General features: G+C 35.4%; 2 protein-coding genes across 2 annotated transcripts; one reads left to right on the top strand and one right to left on the bottom strand.

Annotated features, from left to right (window-relative positions):
• Window positions 1-5920: 5920 nt before the first annotated feature.
• Window positions 5921-9499, bottom strand: LOC144446519 (V-type proton ATPase subunit e 2-like). Its single transcript, XM_078136298.1, has 4 exons — window positions 9391-9499; window positions 8707-8754; window positions 8188-8278; window positions 5921-7311 (listed from the first exon to the last, which is right to left on the bottom strand). Exons 1-4 carry the CDS (start codon window positions 9489-9491, stop codon window positions 7276-7278), a joined length of 276 nt encoding a protein of 91 aa, XP_077992424.1. The 5' UTR covers window positions 9492-9499; the 3' UTR covers window positions 5921-7275.
• Window positions 9500-10836: 1337 nt separating this feature from the next.
• Window positions 10837-19002, top strand: LOC144446302 (pyridine nucleotide-disulfide oxidoreductase domain-containing protein 2-like). The gene is made up of 13 exons (XM_078136050.1): window positions 10837-10995; window positions 11477-11570; window positions 12085-12158; window positions 12453-12593; window positions 12928-13081; window positions 14103-14262; window positions 14700-14841; window positions 15138-15345; window positions 16464-16620; window positions 16896-17050; window positions 17529-17635; window positions 17998-18118; window positions 18876-19002. The coding sequence occupies exons 1-13, from the start codon at window positions 10837-10839 to the stop codon at window positions 18947-18949; spliced, it is 1746 nt and encodes a 581-aa protein (XP_077992176.1). The 3' UTR covers window positions 18950-19002.
• Window positions 19003-19846: the final 844 nt, after the last annotated feature.

The raw sequence follows: 19846 nt of genomic DNA, 5'->3' as shown, positions 1-19846 counted from the left end.
AATAGTACAACATATATTGGTTATGATCCAAATTGCTACATTATGATCGAACGAAAGTACCAAAGATATTAGACTAGAGGCTACGCGTGGCTTTGATTCTGAAGATCTCCCCCACTTCTAGGGTAATGCCACAATATATCGAAAGTCTAGTAGGCCACATACGGGTACTGAACAGCGTATGTCAGTAGTAATACTAGTACATCACACATTGACAGGCGTTTGTAATTGGATGCCTCACTCATTCTAGAAACACATGCTCTGGATATGCAAAACACGTTAACTGAAAACTCAACCTCCAGTCTGAAAGTCACGTGAGGACGTGATGACGTAATCAGCTGTTGGTAGTAAATGTACTGTGTAATTTGAATTTTGGAAGAGAATGTGGTGCTAGATTAAAGCGTTACCCTAGACGTGGAGAAGGATATTTTCAGATTCAAACCTACGGATAGCTTTCTGACTGAGACTACGAAAAACATTATTTAACACGACGAAAAGACAAAAAGAACGAGAAACCACAACAATTATACTTCAGCAACACGCATTCTACTCCTTCAGATTATACAATGGTAATACCTCCTGTACAAGGCGATGAATGCATAAACACGCACCATGGAAATTATACAATGTTTAACTGAAAGTTATAGGTGTTAATGACCGAATATAGAAAAAATATATCAATTTTGAAATTCCAAACTCCTAGAACTAGAATAAACCATGCAACACCGAGAAGATCTCTTGTAATTAGCTAATATGTATGTGTGATATTTACCTAGTAATTGTAGAGAATGTAGTTAGGTAGTTGATTTATTTGTATATAAACTATTTCATTGACAACATTTATCTGTCTGCTGGCACAAGACACTTTTATCAGTACTCATTTTGTAATTTCATGTATTTTAATTTTCAATTATTTCATGCTAATTTGTAGATATTGTTTGATATGTGATTGTTGGTATGAATTAGTTTAAGTCTTTGCTTGATTCAATCCAAGTTTGTCTTCCAAATTATGCTGCTGTAGATATTTCAACATGGTTGTTACTATTTGTTTCTTTATAGTTGAGTCGATGACATATCGTATATTGATTTGTCGTGTGTTCTTGTAGATGACACTTTCCTATTGATTAACGAAAAGTATTTGTCTTGAAAGTAAATGTTGAATAAATTGGATTTGTATTTACCTTTGATTTACAATAATTGGGTTAATATTTTCTCTTTACTGATTTACAGTATGTCATGTGTCAGTCCATGTTTGTCTCGCTCACTCACTCACTCACTCACTCACTCACTCACTCACTCACTCACCCACCCACCCACCCACCCACCCACCCACTCACTCACTCACTCACTCACTCACTCACTCACTCACTCACTCACTCACTCACTCACTCACTCACTCACTCACTAACTCACATGCACGCCCCCCCCCCGCGCACACAAACACACACACGCACGCACACGCGCACACGCACGCGCGCGCGAGCATGGACACATACACGCGCACACATACATGCACACGCACGTATCCTCTAAACTTATTAGTTAGACGGCAATGTGGGAGCGTCCACGCGACAGTGGTCACCTTTAATGATCCCAGCATGAATAGGGATATACTTTTCATATTAAAATGATGAGTTTTTCGTTTGGATGGTAAAAGATCAAATCTGGGTTCCTCCGAGATTATCAATCATTTTTACCATATTTCCTGTTCATAAGTGACATGGTTCCAAAACCATGGAACAACCGACCAACGTAACAGCAAATCCATGATTCGAAGCATGTCAGAATTAGTCCTGCTTGCATACGTGTCAGTACATAGCTAAGACCCATGGACTGTCTGCAAGCAGGACTATGTCAGAATATGCCAGACATTACAGTTACAGGCTTTGGCTTGAGTAAATGTTTTAAATAGTCAACCATATGCAACGTACAGTTGCGTGCGACGTCATTCTCATGATATGTCAACCAATCCGTCAATTACGGTCAGGGTGATATGTTGCTGAATTCAAACCTTTACAAGCTACTATGAACTCTGTCTGCTATTACTTTATTGAACTAATCGTATTCATCTCCAGTTTTCCCCCGATTTCATTGCAGTTGTCAGTTTCTGTGATAGAAAACGTCCTCAATCACTCAATGTGTACAAAAGGACCAAATAAGTACGACACAGATTTACATGCTTGGTTTTATTAAAAATTGAAGAGCTAGCGATAGTTTTACTCTCGGTTTACGGCTGCTATATATCGATCATTCCTCACTTCAGTTCTTTTCAATCTCCTGTTTTTCACCGACTTGATTGCAGTTGTCCTAATTGTTCACTCTCAATGTATACAAAAGTATAAAGTAGGTCCAATGTAAATATACGTTCCAGCCCCGTACTATCTCTTTAGGGTTGTCACAAATTGCATTATTGAAGAGCTACGGATAGTTTTACTCTCGGTTTACGACTGCTCTATATCGACCATACTGCACTCAATTTTTCAATCTCCAGTTTTTCATCGATTTGATTGGAGTTGTTAGTTTTTACTTCTGAAGTGTTTGTGATAGATAATAAAATATCCTCTTTCACTCAATGAGTACAAAAGTACAAATAACTCCAGAAAACACAGGTTCAAACCCCGTAATACAGTACATCTTGTGACAATTGTAATATTTAATCGATCATACCTATCGAAAGGCAGGTCCACGTACCGGAACAGACACAGCTGTTCCTATAACCATCTACGGATACATGGACAGTCTGAATGAATGATCATATTCTGGTTGAATGTTATACATAGTTTGTATTCAGACGCGGATTATATTTTATTGTATTCCTAAACAACCTTCTGGAATATTTATTTATTACTAATTATTTACACAATATATAACCTATAACATGCGATATAATAATCTGCATGTATGTCCACATTCTCTGTTCTAGACACACTACTCACTGTCACCGAGGATTCGAACACATAAATAATATACTATAATCCGTCGTCGTCGTCGTCGTCTTGATTTCATAGAACGTACAACGCACACCATGTTTTAATTCTATTTCATCACCAAAATTAGTGTTAAAGATAACTTACAAAAAAGTCAAGACGACAATTGACAGTCTATGTTATAGGGTGTTTGCATTAATTCAATGGCAATGACATTTGATATAATTGTCACGTGGTGAGATAGAGCAAATCAAGTATGGAAACGATGTAACATAACCACACTTTGCATGTAAACTTATCGTCACATCTAACAGATGGTGCATACAAATGAAAATGATATTGATTTGATAGTGATTGATATCGTTTGTTGAAGCTAAAAATGAAAAGAACAGAATGCTTTGATTATTATCAGTCTTTTGAGAGGCATAGGTGTGAGACGATCACTTCGTAATCAATGGAAAAAGCTAAAATGTGATATAATGTTGTGCAGCATATCTAAAATAAGATCTATCCTTTCATCAGTTACACAGCTGGAGATGACAAGGTTGCATAAATATAGCAGTTAATTTATGACACAGCCAATAACATCCCCCCTCATGTGTTCAAAACTGACTGCCGTATAACTATCGTAAATCACGACAGAGCTATACACCGATGTTCACATTTCCACGTATACTGGTATTTTTTTCTCATTGAAAAGATATGTATACCGGAATTCGTAAAGTTTACTTAAAAAAATTCATTACTAAATAGTATAGATTTTTCTAAATGTGTCAAATGATAAAAGCGAACGTGTTGCACCTTTGCCACCAGTTAGCTTTGTTGTTGTGTCTAATTTCTTCGTCGTTTTGTTCGTGAATGAAAAAAAAATCAATCATTTTGTGCGATATGTATTGAATCGTTCTATAAATAGGTATCTATAAATATATAAAGCACACTTTTACCGTTAAGTACGAACGGTGATGTAAATCTAGGGGTGCTTTAATAGATATACATGTCTGTCTGTCTGTCTGTCTGTCTGTCTGTCTGTCTGCCTGCCTGCCTGTCTGTCTGTCTGTCTGTCTGCCTGCCTGCCTGCCTGCCTGTCTGTCTGTCTGTCTGTCTGTCTGCCTGCCTGCCTGTCTGCCTGCCTGCCTGCCTGTCTGTCTGTCTGTCTGTCTGTCTGTCTGTCTGTCTGTCTGTCTGTCTGTCTGTCTGTCTGGCGCAAAATACAGAGAACTCTATATATACAAATGTACAATTACTTTGCCTATTTTATGATCTCTCTCTCTCTCTCTCTCTCTCTCGTGTATATATACAGCGGTTAGTCAAGTTTAGAAATAGAAATGTCGGTCGTCAAAGTCAAGGCCAATTTAACTTTCGACTTCAATCAAAATATAAAAGGATCCGATTCTGTTCCATATCGAATTAATTAGTGTTTCCCCATTCTCTGTTGACCAACGAGAATGGTGATTAAAGTAGAAAAGAACAAATAAAGTGAGATCTTGGGTAAATTTAATAAACTAATTGCCAGTATTGTTACAAATATAGACTAACTGAATGACGTCATCATGGCCATTGAATTACTCTATCAGCTAAGTACCAACGAGAATATCAAAAAAGTGCAACACTCTTCAGCATTAAGAAGAGAAGCTGAAACAGACTCCTTGAGTATGGCTAATAAACATGTAGGTACGTATCAGGCACGTGATCTCACGGTACATCGTACTTTTATGGTGAAAAAAAGGAGTTAATGAGCGCATCCAAAGTAAAACCTTAGTATCAGTATCCCGAATATAAGTAGGCAGAGACATAGTTTGAATTTTCATCAAATACTTCACCAAGTTGACAGAAGACTGCCGCTGCGTATCTAATAAACAATCTTGCCAAATATCAAATATGTTAATAATTACTGATTGAATGATCAAGTTCCTTTCTTTGTCTAAATACAGTACCAACTGTGATAAATGTGTAAATTTTGGCGAGGTTAACAGGATTTCAAACCACCAAAACGACAAGATCAAAATGAGGTAGAAGATGAACAATCCATGTGAATAATCTTACTTTGCATTTTGAGAGTGCGCCATCAACGTCGATCTTGAAAATGGAAACCCTTCAATATAATGTGGATTCTGTTACTCAGTCGACCGTTGGGGGGGGGGGGGGGCTTCCTTTACTAGACGCTTTTTATGTAACGGCTGACAATGAAACAAACACTGCTTTGGGGGATAAGAAGAAATGAAGCTTATTTACACTGGCTCGATAAACGTTTTAGGATCCAGTAAAGTTTTGATATGAACCTGAAGTCTAGACTCTCATACATGTCACTAGCTAGCTTAGCCATTTCACTGTCAATCTCATGGAATTGTTATGTAATCAATAACGGAGCAATAACCTTACTTTCGACCAGAAATCAACTTACACTTCTTAGTTTGTCTATTTTTGTATTCAAAGTTTTTTTACTCAGAGAAGATGCTATTATCTTTGTAATTTCTATTTTATTTGTCAGTGTTTAAAAAGTTATTTATTTTTTTTCTTTTTTGTCGAATTATGGGTGGTGGCCCTATTCTTATGAAATAAATTAAATTAAAAGATTACTTAAGCAGCTCAATGTTTTTTTACATCTCACATTTTTTGTGGTTACAAATTATACATACAGAATACAAGCACTGATAACACACACACGGCATCTTACATTTTATCTTACTATGAATACACACAGCTTTCATCCAACAGTGATGTTGATTTGTGTTCAGTGACATGCAATGTATCATTTTATGCTTGCATGCTATCAGTGTCTGAATTTTGTTTGTGTAATTTGTAACAGAAAGTGTGTGCACCATAAAAAAACCTAATGTAGCACGTAATTGAAACTTTAGAATCTCTAGTTTGGCAGTAATGGTACTTGTCAATATTTTCATCTTGCCACATCAAAATTTCCTTTTTCCAGGACTTCTCAAGAGTGGTTTCAAAATTATTTGTCAACGAAATTCCCAACCACACACGATAAAGAAGTCGAAGATGACCATGTCTTTTTCAGTTCACTTTTAATATGTTACATTTTGACTTACAATTGACACCAAATCTCTTGTACAGTGTGGTTTCTTTATACACTCTATGTACATGTACACATCTTTAAAGTATCATTGCAGGAGAGACAATGTAAATACACAACATTCAATACATTAACATCAGAATACACTTATTGTAAACGACTGGGTACTAGGTATTGTGTCATGCAGAATTCTACATTATGGAATTTACTACCTATTAGATTTTATCTTTGTTGTTATATACACACGTTTATTTTTTGTAAAATCAATGGAACCCAAAACGTATTCACTTTCAGAGCTGGTCATGTTAGTTTTGACAAACCATTAATTCATGATCACCAAAACTTGCACAGGGTTTTCACTAAAAATATGATTTTGATGTACACTATGTTTTGAAACCCACTACAAAATTTAACAATGAACAGGTTGGATGAAATGACATAAATACATGGTCACATGACTACTTTTTGTACTATTTTGATAATTTTTCTGGATAGCAAAATTGCTCCAAAGAGTGTAGTTTCAGTTCATTGATGACAATGCAGAAATTACTTGACTATATCGTAGTAGACAGCAAGCGTATACTTGGCAATGTTTCCAGATAAGGGAGTTGATTAAAATCTACCAAACTTTCCTTGTTTTTTTTTACCATGGTTCCACAAAAAACTCATGCATGGTATAAGCTATGTTAGCATGGTTCCAAAACCTTACCAAAACCGCTGGTATAGATTTATTTGCACTTTCAAAATGAGGTATTAATTTTTCATTCAAATCTTCAACGTATACGTTACCACATTTATGTCTATACTTTTTTTTGAAAGAAAACTTTCAGTTTGAAATAAACATTAGACATATAAATAACAACCTGATTTACAAGACTACCAACGAAAAGAAAAATTCCAGCACAAAAAGTAAAACCTACTCTTCACCCATAAAACCGAATTAAACACCCTCATTACTATTTTGTACCACAATACACTCCTTGAATCACCACATAACAAATTCTGTAATAACTTACAATTCCACAAAATACTCTTCGGGGGGGGGGGGGGGGGGATGCACTGATTGTAAAATCTGTATATTTGCATATACATGGGAAGAAGGGCTTTCCTAGACTTTATTTAACCATTTTATTATGGTCATGATTTCTAGTAATCGTTTCATCCTTGCTCTCTTCCTGGATAAAATCTACACTAACTCTAAATATGTTTTTAATACAATCACGTTTTCTGCAAACACCACTGATTTTTTTTCTCAGATGGATGTTCTATCTTCCAATTCTTCTAGGAAACAAAAATAAAGCAGATCTGTCTGTCCAATTAGGATGTGGAATGCCATGTATTGTCATAATTACCCTGTAAAACAAAAACAAATAAATGTTTCTGTTAATTTGTTGTACCTGAGATAAATGAAAGTTCCATTTTGATTTCAGCTTAGTTACGGATACGGTCATTTTTGTAAATTTACATCATGTACTTTGTCTACCAATGTACACTAAGTTACTGTAAGTATGTTTAACATATGCTGACAGCTGCTTCAAGGGATAGTAAGAGTCAATTTTCCAGTCCCAAGATGTTTATGTTGTTATTTTCAGACTTGTTTTGTCTTTATTACATTTGAAATATTTTCATCATGACATGAAAAGACATGACCTCTTTAATTGTGAGTGATTTTATGGAATGAAGACTAAATGCCTTCAATGGCAGAGAAGGATTTTTAATGAACCCAGGGTATGATCAGGTGACAACGATCCTCCTGTGTATGCAAAATACCGGGCACTGTATGGAGGACATGCAATGAATATATGTTGGAACTGACACCTGGTCTATACTTCAAAACATTATCTTATCCTTGAACAATCATCTTATCCTTCTACATCTTATAGTCACATATACAAACTGTACAGCTGCTCTACATATTTTTTGCAATATAGTCCTGTTAAAATTAATAATAAATTGCAAATATGACAAACAATCCAAAAACACATTTCTAGGCTACCCTGGGTCATGTGAACATCTCGATTTTAGTTGTCAAAAACACTACAAATAAGTCTGGGTGATATTTTGTTTGTTTCCCAGTATTGTGTAGCATCACCATATATATAATTTACTACCGCTACACCACCCCCTTTAGTAAATTGGATGCTGCCATTAATATGATGTCATAGCATACTGCTACCACAGAATTTCAGTTCATTTGGTTCAAAAGACTGTCAATAATGAAATACTTACCTCCCAATTCCATTGTATAGCTAGAAGAGTGGAATTTGACAGTGTTGGTCCTATCAGTGGATTGAGTTGCATTATGAATGCACAAGCCCAACTGTAATATAAAACACATTAATGCACCATTATCAGTACAGAAGAGAACTGGTGTAAACTTAGAGATCTATTTATCTGAACAATAACATAGCCAATGTACAAATTTACTCTCTAAATATCAAATAGATGATTTGTGCAAATAATTTGACTAAAAACCTAAAATCTATGAAGGATGTAGGCGCAAGATGTTGTTTGAACCAGATTTTGAGGTGAACACCACGTAGGATGATGAACAAAAGTCTGTTTACAATTAAAAGTTGAAAAGTGGGATTATGTTGATAAATAAATTCTAAATTGTTTGTTGTATGGTCTTGTCTATCATGATCATCTATCATGCACTCATTCCCTTCCTGTGTTTAAAAGACAGCCTGAAATAGTTCCTCAGTACATAATGGACACTGCAAATTGCAATATTAGTGTGATACTTACAATGAATAACAGCATATAGCAGTCAGTGTAAGCATCAGTTGAATAATTCTGTGTAAATGAAAAACAAGGAGACTATCAGAAAATGTCTACATAGTTTTTGAGTTAATTATATTCATGTAAGCTGTTCTTGTAAAATTTCCATTTTTTGGTAGTTTTGATGTGAAGTTAACTCTTCAGCCAAGATTCTAGTACATGTATATCAATCATTCCTCCACTTCATTAAATTACAATATGAACAAGTTCCCACACAGCTGTACTTCCCCTACTTTTACACTTGTGACCACATTTTTTTCCTGAGTTTTTTGCTTTTTAAAATTCATTTGAGAGAGTTTTGGATAGTCAAATTTGGTTTTTAATTATATTTGTCAATTCCACTCGTACAACGATCACAAGTCCTCTCCAACTGTAGAAAAATACAACCAAGTCATTTCGAAATCGATGCAACAATAAAAGAAATAACATGAAATGGTGTATTCTCATGGATTTTGAAATCTCAAATATCGGGCAGGTAGGTCATATACTCGTATCGTGTATCTATATTTGTGTGACTAATAGATGTATGGGTAGGTCAAAAGGCAATGGAAAAATAGCAATTTGTGAATCGATGTTCATGTCCGTTTTTGTATATTTTCTACTCACTGTAACAAATTAAAACTATATATTAATTATTATCCATATACTCACCCTTTGTTTGGTCCTTTCGGAACTAAAAAAGGTGCCACAACACCGACTAAAAGCCAAAATAAGGTAACAACTACCACGGGGATAACAGTCGCCGTCGCCATTTTTATTGCGTTCAAATCATGTGATTGATGATGTCATCAAAATTTACCCCCTAACTACGTGCAAAATGTGACGGTGTTTCCGCGGTATACTTGAAGAGCTCGATCGACGCGATTGACGCGACCCAGTTTGCCTGACCTTTCAGATAGTTCGCTGGACCGACGATTCGTTTAGAAATGATCCCAAAGCTGTGGATATTGTTGTGTAGGTAAGGTGTAAGGCAGAACACAGTCCCTCTATCACGTGTTGCGAATTGCGTAGAGTGAAGGTATGCATGAAGGTATTACTTCGGGGTCACTGGGGGTGCACATATTACATATCTCTAGAGAAGATCAGTCATGTGAAACAGGTAATCTTACGTAAAGGCAAAGCCATAAACCGAACGGTATCTCCACTGATTGGAGGGCCTGGGGATAGAGGATGGCTAAAGCAAGATACGAGCACCTGTGGTATAGGCGACAGAAATATTTATATTGGCACTGTTGTGACTCAAAGTTCACAGATCCACAGTACAGATCAGGGTAATTATTAATCAATTCGAGATGTACAGTGTAACATAAATTATCATATGTTGAAGAAGCCTTTGGTCGCAAAAACAAGGACTGTACCACATGTGTGCATAGATCAAGTCGTTCAGAAGTCACTCCACTTCTAAGTTACTGGCCGCTGCAGGTATTTTTCGTTTCAATGGCATGTTTGCATGTCAAACTTTACGGAGGGGGGTGGGGGCTCATATTGCTGTCCGGTGGTAATATTTATATTTCACTTGTGATGCGCGAGTGTGACTGACGTCATGATGTCATTTAAACCCTACAGGATTAGTGTTACTTAGATGTGATACAAACAAGTAAGAAGCTTGTCTGTGGATGTGATGCTATAGACTAGAACTGAATCACATAAATTCCAAAATAGTGATGTTAGTTGTTACTGTCATACCATGGTATGGATAGGGAGACATACATACATCCACAGTCATACACACTGAATTGTCGATAAGGATTTTGGTTTATACATGTTTCTGTAGCATATATTTTTTTAATTGATTTATTTATTAACCCTCATAACAGACAAGTCAAAAGACTCCCATCTACTTCTTGCTCAGTATCAAAAAATTTTGCTAAGTTTCAGGCTTGAGTCACCATAATATTAGTGTTATCGTTTTTTCTATATCTCTGCCAAATAACTGTTTTTCATACCTAGGTTTTAATCATAATCTGATTTTGTCCTTATCTCCATTACATTATTGTTTTCCTTTATAATAATTCAGAGTTTTGTTATTGCATGTAGTTGACCTGGGAATACTTTGATCATCATAACACCATCTAGATATACTCTACTCAAAGAGTCATGAGTTTCAAGGTGTTACTGAGGAGTCAACTTAGAGGGCGCTGTTTACAAGCTAACCTAGCCAGAAGTTTTAGTGTGTCTGCATCAGTCAGGAGTGATGCACTGAATCAAGACTATGATGCTATCATTATTGGAGCTGGTCACAATGGATTAGTCACTGTAAGTAGCACATTTAGTGTAATATTGGATTGGAAGATTTAGCGTTTAGGGAAATAATGTCTATGTCTATAATGTTGACTGTCACTCTGGTACCAGGCTAAACCACTGAAATCAATTAGTGATATCAACATGTCACATTACATGATAAAACCTATGATAGGTTTACTGAATGATAAATGAAATCAATCAGGTGATTGCACTTAGTCTTGTAATTGATAGGTCAGGGAGGACACTGACCTTGTTGACCTCGTGTGTGTGTACTTATGTGTGTGTGTGTGTGTGTGTGTGTGTGTGTGTGTGTGTCTGCCTGTCTATGTATGTGTGTGTTATGTATGTATGTATGTATGTATGTATGTATGTATGTATGTATGTATGTATGTATGTATGTATGTATGTATGTATGTATATACATGTACATATGTGCATGTATACACCTTGCAAATTCATGTGACTGCAAATTTATGTAAATTTCAATCAACAGGCAGCTTACTTACAGAAGAATGGATTGAAAACCCTGGTTCTAGAAAGAAGACATCTGATTGGTGGAGCTGCAGTCACTGAAGAAATTATACCAGGTGTGCCATTGTAATGTAATAAACAAATGTTACATTTATATAGCAGTAAAGTGATGGTGGTGGTAGTGGTGGTGGTGGTGGTGGTGGTGGTGGTGGTGGTGGTAGGAGTAGAAACAGATTACTGTACTTGAATGACATTAGGAATAAAGACCTTCTAGCTTGATGATATTTATTTTCCTTGGCATCTATGCTATGCAGTGTCTTTCTTAAAGGGCTCAGTGATCACTGGCACTGATCAGTGATATCTTCAGTATACTTTAAGTTAGAGACCAAGAACAGAGAATCTTGGTTCATTATGCTGACACGGTATCAATTTTGTCCACTAAATTGGCTGGAATGTGAATAAATCTTACAAAATTAGCTACCCTCTTCCTAAAGAGTCACATAACCCAAATGTTGGCATTAGTTTTAAATTCTTTACTTTTAAGTTTGGAAGACATTGATGGTTATCTTGACAATTTCTGCCGACCTTTTCCTTCATGGATACAATTTTCATACTTTCTGTTTTTACCAGGTTTCAAGTTTTCAAGGTGTTCCTATCTTCTGAGTTTGCTGAGACCACAAATTTACAAGGATTTGGAACTAAAGGTATTGAGTGTAAAATTTCAGTAGTTAACGTATGCAGTGTTTTTGCTAAGGGTGGTATTAATGTAGGTAAAATCTATTTAGATTCCCATGTCATTTTACCTGGGTTCCCAAACAAAATTACCATAGACTGTATGGAGAAACACTGTCATTTTTGCCACTTTCTCCCTTTCTGTTACTAGGGTTCTCCAACCTTAGCAAAACACTGACATGCATGGTAGGATGAATATCTTTTGGTTTGTTGACAAACTTTATGTCATGTCTGTCATAGCCTTGTAACTTGTCTTTTTTTGACAGAAACATGGTCTCAAAGTGCACTTACGAGATAGCTTTTCCTTCACCCCTATTTTGGATGGTAAAAATAGTTACCTTCTGCTGGGACAAAACAAGGAAGAAACCAGAAAAGAAATTGCAAAATTCTCTGCTAAAGATGCTGAGGTAATGTATAACCAATATTATATCACAAGCCTAGACATTGTCTTTGAACCAAATTTTTCATGACTTATGGTTGAAGATGTCTAATTATTGTATTGCCCAATATTTTTTTCATTCAACCAGGAAATCGTGTGCATGTGTTTTAAGAGACCTCCTGGAGATATGCTAAGTCAGGATGGTTCTAGGAGACCTCAGTAGGTGTCATAAGAGTTTAGAAGGATTTCAGTATGTTTTCATGTTTCCAAACCGTCCTGATATCTACTTTATATGTTATGTGCCTGTGTACGTAACAGAGTTAGTGTGTATATATATGATGTCTTTTATTCAATTCTTCCAGGCATTTTTTGAGTATGAGGAAGTCATCAGTCATTTAGCCGATGCTATAGAGCCATTATTAGATGCTGCACCTGTTGATATAGATAAGCTAATGAAAGGATCATTGATAGATCGGTTCAAGGCTTTGCAACCTGTCAAGGCAGCTGTAGCCACTGGTATGTGCAAATATTGCATCCTGTATGACACACAGACATGTACAGGTTCACTTTTCAAAGAGACTTAAGGAAAAAGTTTATATGTCATATGAGAACTAACAGGCTCATTTACAAATAGTTTAATTACTATAATTTGATTCTGAATGCAGATAATCATAAAATGTCAATTTACTGTTTCTGATATTTTTAACCAAATTTTATACTGTAATAATTGACATCAAATCCAGTTTGATTTTGTGCGTAGTTGTTTCATGATGAACATAAATGAATTTAAAGGGCTATGTTTCAATCCCAAGTCATCACATTAGTGTTATCTTAATAAGGATTACATGGAATCATTTTTTTTTGTTCTGGGTGACCTTTTTCCATAACCCTGCCAAACCACTGAATTTTACATCCATGTTTTAATCCTGATCCAAAGTGAGGCTTTAAAGGGAATAAATACAATGTCTTTATATTAGTAAGAGTATCTGAATGTAAATATGTCTTTCAGTAAATTACTCTCTGGTCAAAGCTGAATTACATAACATATTACATAATACCAGCAGTGTTATAGCAATTTGCTATTCACATATACAACCATATACAACCATATATTCTCCTTGTGTTATCTTATGTTATTTGTTTATGAAGGTGTCTTATGTGAACTTAGCAAATGATACTGGTCTTAAATAAGGTTTACAAAGAACAACCACATCCAGCCCTTTGACTTATAGGACACAAATTATACAAATAAAATAAAAATGTGATATATGTTTTACTATTTTTTCCTACAATTAAAGGCCTTGTGAAAGAATATTTAGTACAATGTCTGGCATTTGATATTGAAATTGCAGATTTCTGTTATATGTATGGTTTACATACTACAGTCTTTGTATCCCAGCTTGGACCCGGCGGATCACTGTTACAGTAGTATAATGATTTATAGAATATGTTGATGTTTGTATTATCAAATCAGTCATTTCATAATTTCAGCCATTTGATTAAATGTTATTAATTATTAATTATCAAATCTTTGTAGGTAGAAAGCTTGGAAAGGACGTCCCTGCATTCTATGAATTACTTACTGCACCAACAACAAAGGTATTAGATTACTGGTTTGAGTCGGAACCTCTGAAGGCTACACTTGCAACGGATGCCGTGATTGGTGCAATGTTGAGTCCCAAAACACCAGGAAGTGGGTAAGTTACAATGAAAAATGGTTTTGTATACCCATCTCACAATCTTAGGAAGGTGAACATGGTTATACTGCAAAATTTTGTCACTCTTTTTGCAAAAAATCCATAAACATGGGTCCTTTGCACTTTCTGTCTAAACTTCCCATATGAAGTCAATAAAAACATTCATATTATGTGCTTGAGGACGTAATCTGAAATCCTTTAGTGAAAGGTAAAATTGCCTTCAAAAAAGTCATACAAATCACATCTGTCCGGTGTCTAGCACTGTTTGCTGAGCATCTTACATAGCATGTATAAAGGTAGGTGGTCTTGCTCCTGGTAACAACCTATATATTGCCTCCAACACCACATTACCTCATTTTTGTATTATGGTGATTATCATTGGTGAAAATGAATTAAGAAATTATTCATCAGTGTATTACTGTTATTATATATTACAGGTATGTGTTATTGCATCATGTGATGGGTGAAATAGATGGTATGAAAGGAGCCTGGGGGTACCCAGAGGGTGGTATGGGTGCTGTGTCAGGCAGTATTGCCAAATCTGCACAGTCTCATGGTGCTACGATACTCACAAACAAGGTAAAATCTAGGTGTAGTTTACACTGAAGGAGACATGGGTGGGGCTTTGTTCCCAGAGGGTGGTATCGGGTGCTATAACAGCAAGTATTACCAAATCTGCACAGTCTCTTCCTTGATGCAACTATATTTACATATAAGAACATGGAAATTTACATGTATACCTTTTTGTGTAACAGTCAGATGGATCAGCTTGTGGTGTTTTGTCAAATGGCACAGATATTAGATCATAACATTACAGACTGTGTCCCTTGCATTGCACCATGTAAAATGTCTTCTCCTCTCTGTGTAATCTACAGCCAGTAGAGAGAGTATTGCTGCAGTCAGATGGATCAGCTTGTGGTGTTGTTTTAACCGATGGTACAGAAGTAAGATCCAAACTAGTTCTGTCAAATGCTACACCTAAAGTCACATATTGTAACCTGGTAGAAGAAGATGCTTTGTCCAAAGATTTCTTAGATCAAATCAGGAAAATTGATTATACTTCTCCAGTTACAAAAATCAACGGTAAGTTTGCAAAATAAAGTTTCCTTTTTTCTTAATTATTGAAAACCATACTCGTAAACTAGGGTACTTTTTCCACTCCTGGAAAAAGGGAAAATGTTTTAAGGTTGTCATACCACTCAATGGTTTTACAAGAATAAAAAATATGAAAAATTAGGAATTTAAAAAAAAACCTATTGATGTTATCTCTGTTTATCAAAGTCTCAAGTTTTACAAATCATGTAAGAACTAAAGTAGCCATAATCATTAGGAATTGAACTATTTAAGCCCTTATTTACAATAATCCCTAAGCCAAGATGGCATTTAGTTTTAATTTCTGGTAAACTTTTCAACTTCAAGGAATTTCAAATACAATCTTACCCTCACTGAATATAAAGTGATACCCATGGAATTATCAAAAACAAAATTTTTATATCTGTCCTTAAGAAACAGTGGCAGCAAAATATACAGGATGTGGTTACAACATGAATTCGTGTAGTCTTCTGTAGCAGTGAAGTATTTCCATAGCCCTGTACAGTCAGTACTCTCACTGCCTACTGTGCCAAATAACATTGCATTAGAACCGAGACTTAAAATTGAAATACAATTCCATCTATGGAACTCAACCTAAAGAAAGAAAAGATGTAACCCTGTCTTTGAAATTTGGTTATTAAGTATATACACTTACATACAACAGATGTCAAATGCAACAAATGAATGAATGGACATTGAGTCATTGTAATTCCCAGTACCTGAAATAGAATTTTACCATCTATTAGACTGTAAGATACGTCGTGACGTTTCGCCCTCATCGGCCTCCTCTCACACGTGTTAGGGGTTGGCCGATGGTTGAGGGCGCCCCGTCACGGCGTACCTTACAGACTAACCATCTATGTGCACCATAAAGATAAACAATAATTTGATTTTTTGGTCAACACTGATTTCTACTCCATATTCTACATTTATAGTACTATATGTATGCATTAGAAAAAAATTGACCTTGTTATATTTTGACTCTCCAGAATGAGGTAAGATTACATGTATTATTACAGAGCGACAGTTTATGTAAATTAATATGAATTCAACATCATTATGTAGTGAAATGTTGATATTTGAAGTCCAAACTTTGTATCTTTTTGCAGTGGCAGTTGACAAATTGCCTAATTTCACAGCTATACCTAATAACCTTGATGGTTCACCTTCCCCACACCATAGCTGTACTATCCATATGAATTGTGAGTCCATGGAATATTTAGATGAAGCATACCAAGAAGCAATTCTGGGTCTTATACCTACAAGGTCAGTTTCAAAAAACATTATGTCATCAAATGTGACCTACCAGGTCAGTTTCAAAAACGTTATGTCATCAAATGTGACCTACCAAGTCAGTTTCAAAAACGTTATGTCATCAACTGTGATCCAATCAGGTCATTTTCTAAAGATATGTTATCAAGCATGACCCAATCAGGTCAGTTTCTAAAGATATACAGAAAAGAGAATAAATAGGTGAAACAAATGGTATGAAACAAAGCAGAGTATAACTTTGATAAATGGATTACTTCTGTTTTTTGTAGGCCAATGATAGAAATGGTAATACCGTCAGCCTGTGACCCTACTGTTGCACCCCCTGGCTGCCATGTGATCTCTCTCTTTACTCAATACACACCTTACACGCTGAAAGGTGGTCAGGAATGGGATGAGAATATGAAAGAAGTATATGGTGACAAAAGTGAGTATATTGTTAGAGTTTGATATAAAGTACTATGTCATTATGTAACTATCATTGTTGATAGATCAACTTTAAGTCCAACCTGGTCATAAGAAATATGGCTAGGTAACACAAAATGCTTTTCTATGTACAAAAGCTGTAGTAAAAACTATCATTACACACACGTTAAAAAGATGTTCACACTCTGAGGTGAAAAAACAAGTGTGTTATTACATCCTTTACGGATTTGGTTTCTAAAGTCCTTGCACTCACTAAAAATAATCTGTAATGTAGTCTATGAATTTCATAAAACCATGAATGTTTGATAATTAAGTTTTGACAGTTGAGATTGGTGATAAATGTAATGTATATATGTTATAAAACCATACTGCAAGTAAAATGAAATCAAAGAGAAATTCACCCCAAAGATTTTGTTCAGAAATCATAACACATGAATTTTGTTTAACAAATACTTTTCTTTCTCTCTCTCTTTGTCCAGTATTTGATGTTATTGAAAAATATGCTCCAGGTTTTAAAGCTAGTGTTGTTGGGAGAGATATTCTGACTCCACCAGACTTGGAGAGAATATTTGGCCTGACTGGAGGGGTGAGTAATTTAATGAAGGCTTTATGGAGAACTTTGGTATGACTCTGGTAATTTAGGCTTCGATTTACTAAGATAGACACAAAACTTAAACTATTGTTGTTCAGTGTGATAAATTACACAAGTGGGTGATAGTGGTTCCTCTGTATGATTCTAATCACTCTATGATCAAGATAGTGTAAACATTGGAAGTCTTAAAACAGTGCAAGTTCAGAAAGATTTATCATCTTTGGTTATCCTATTTGCTAAGCAACTAGAATCAAGTCATCATAATGAGTGATTGAAAAAAATTCGTACACAACACTGAATCTTGCAGTCTAATGATAATCCATACTGAATGCCTTGCTTGATTAATTGGATTTCAGAATATCTTCCATGGTGCTATGTCTCTAGATCAGTTGTATTTTGCAAGACCAGCTCCTTCCTATAGTAACTACAGATCTCCAATCAAGGGATTGTATCTATGTGGCAGTGGAGGACATCCAGGTATAGTCTGACTTCAATTTTGTATCAGATATCGTGTAGAGGTATAATCACTTACCCAGCAGACAAGCAGTGTTAAATCAAGTTCAAATAATTTTGTAATATTGATTCAACATTTGCTTGTTGGGCTGTTAGTTTTCGCCATTTAGCCAAACTTCTGTAATCAAAACTACTGAAATAATGGCCATCTCAGTTTAACTTATTACAATGTATGTAGCATCATCCGATAGCATACAGTTGGGTACCCAGAGACTTCAGGAAGTCTCTATGACAACATCAAACAGGCAAAGTAACAGGTCCTATATCTTGTAATTGTCAATACTCCAACCAAATACATGAAAATGTTAGTCTAGGGAGTTGGTAGATGATGTTGTTGGCAGCATACCTAGTACCATCTTCTCCATCCCCTCACAGGAATTACCACATGAGAATCACAGTGTACTTATAAATCAAATTTTTCTACTCAGAAGCTCCATGGAGATTTCTATGTTGTCAAATGATGTACACATCAGATATAAAGTGAAAGGGTGCAGGTTATGGTATAACAACTATTTTACTAGCCCTTTGTGAAAGGGTAAAAGTATCATCTTTTTCTTTTACAAGCTCTTAGTGAAAGGGTATGGGGTATGATATAATAACTATTTTGCTAACTCTAAGTTTTACAGTGAATTGTATTGCCAAACTTAATATGAGATTATTTGAAAATATTTCCCACAATGGATCTGTTGATTAAGATTCTGTGATTTTGTTTAAATTATAGGTGGAGGTGTGATGGGATCACCTGGAAAAAATGCAGCTTTGACGGCATTGGATGATTTTAAATCACTCAAATAATGATGTCTTTATACTGCTGTGATTTGACAACAGACGATTTAGGTTTTAGAACAGCTTTTAGGTGACCACATTTAGTCAAAATATTTACTACTACTGCTTAGTATTTCAATTTTTTTTTGTTTATTGGGAACTTTAGCTACTGGTTTTCAGTACACTCCTACTTCTTACATATAATTTAGGTTTTAGGTTGAATATCTGTCAAAATAGATTTTCTTTTCGAAATTTAAACTTCTGGTTAGGTTAATGTCTTTTTTGGTTAATTCTGTGAAATGTAGTCGACTGGATATATCTTTATGTAACAACAAAATATCTTCTGAATAATTTTAACAAATTCAACACCTTGGAATTGAGCAGCTTTGAAACATAAGTGAATGATGAAGTTGGGCATAGTCTAGGATAGAGACATTTTTCAACTCAAAGAGCATAGAGGAACATCAATGCAGTATTTCATATATGGAATGCACTGTAAACAGGTCTTTATATGACTGGTATCCAGTCTGGATTAGCACTTGATGGATCACTTGTATAAAGCAATTGTTATATTTGTAGACTGTTATTTCATCTGCTGTTCACAGGTGCAATTAAGTGAACATTACATTTGTAGACCAAATTTCATCAGCTGATTACAGTTGAAATGAAATGAAGTGAGTGTTACATTTGTAGACCAAAATTTTCATGCTGTTCACATGTGAAATGAAGTGAATGTTACATTTGTAGACCAAATTGTTATGCTGTCCACATATGAAATGAAGTGAATGTTACACAATGTACATTTGTAGACCAAACCTCATCTGCTGTCTTCAGGTGGGATGTTGTGTAGCATTCAAAATAGTACATGGTATGTACATTATTTCTGAATTTAGCAAGAAATGGTGATCTAAAAAATGGTGCAATCTG

This window comes from Glandiceps talaboti, chromosome 15 (genome assembly GCF_964340395.1).
Source record: "Glandiceps talaboti chromosome 15, keGlaTala1.1, whole genome shotgun sequence".
Lineage (NCBI taxonomy): Eukaryota > Metazoa > Hemichordata > Enteropneusta > Spengelidae > Glandiceps > Glandiceps talaboti.
The sequence above is the reverse complement of the archived record's forward strand: the minus strand, read 5'-3'. Positions and strand labels throughout refer to the sequence as shown.

What these genes read in the sequence shown, in the direction of transcription:
- LOC144446519 (XM_078136298.1), bottom strand. Translation starts at nt 9,491, where the DNA reads ATGGCGACGGCGACTGTTATCCCCGTGGTAGTTGTTACCTTATTTTGG. An exon ending in CCGAAAGGACCAAACAAAGG is followed by an intron (nt 8,755 to 9,390) that starts GTGAGTATATGG and finishes TCATTTACACAG; the next exon opens with AATTATTCAACTGATGCTTA. An exon ending in CTATACAATGGAATTGGGAG is followed by an intron (nt 7,312 to 8,187) that starts GTAAGTATTTCA and finishes TTTGTTTTACAG; the next exon opens with GGTAATTATGACAATACATG.
- LOC144446302 (XM_078136050.1), top strand. Translation starts at nt 10,837, where the DNA reads ATGAGTTTCAAGGTGTTACTGAGGAGTCAACTTAGAGGGCGCTGTTTA. An exon ending in CACTGAAGAAATTATACCAG is followed by an intron (nt 11,571 to 12,084) that starts GTGTGCCATTGT and finishes TGTTTTTACCAG; the next exon opens with GTTTCAAGTTTTCAAGGTGT. An exon ending in TGGCAGTGGAGGACATCCAG is followed by an intron (nt 18,119 to 18,875) that starts GTATAGTCTGAC and finishes TTTAAATTATAG; the next exon opens with GTGGAGGTGTGATGGGATCA.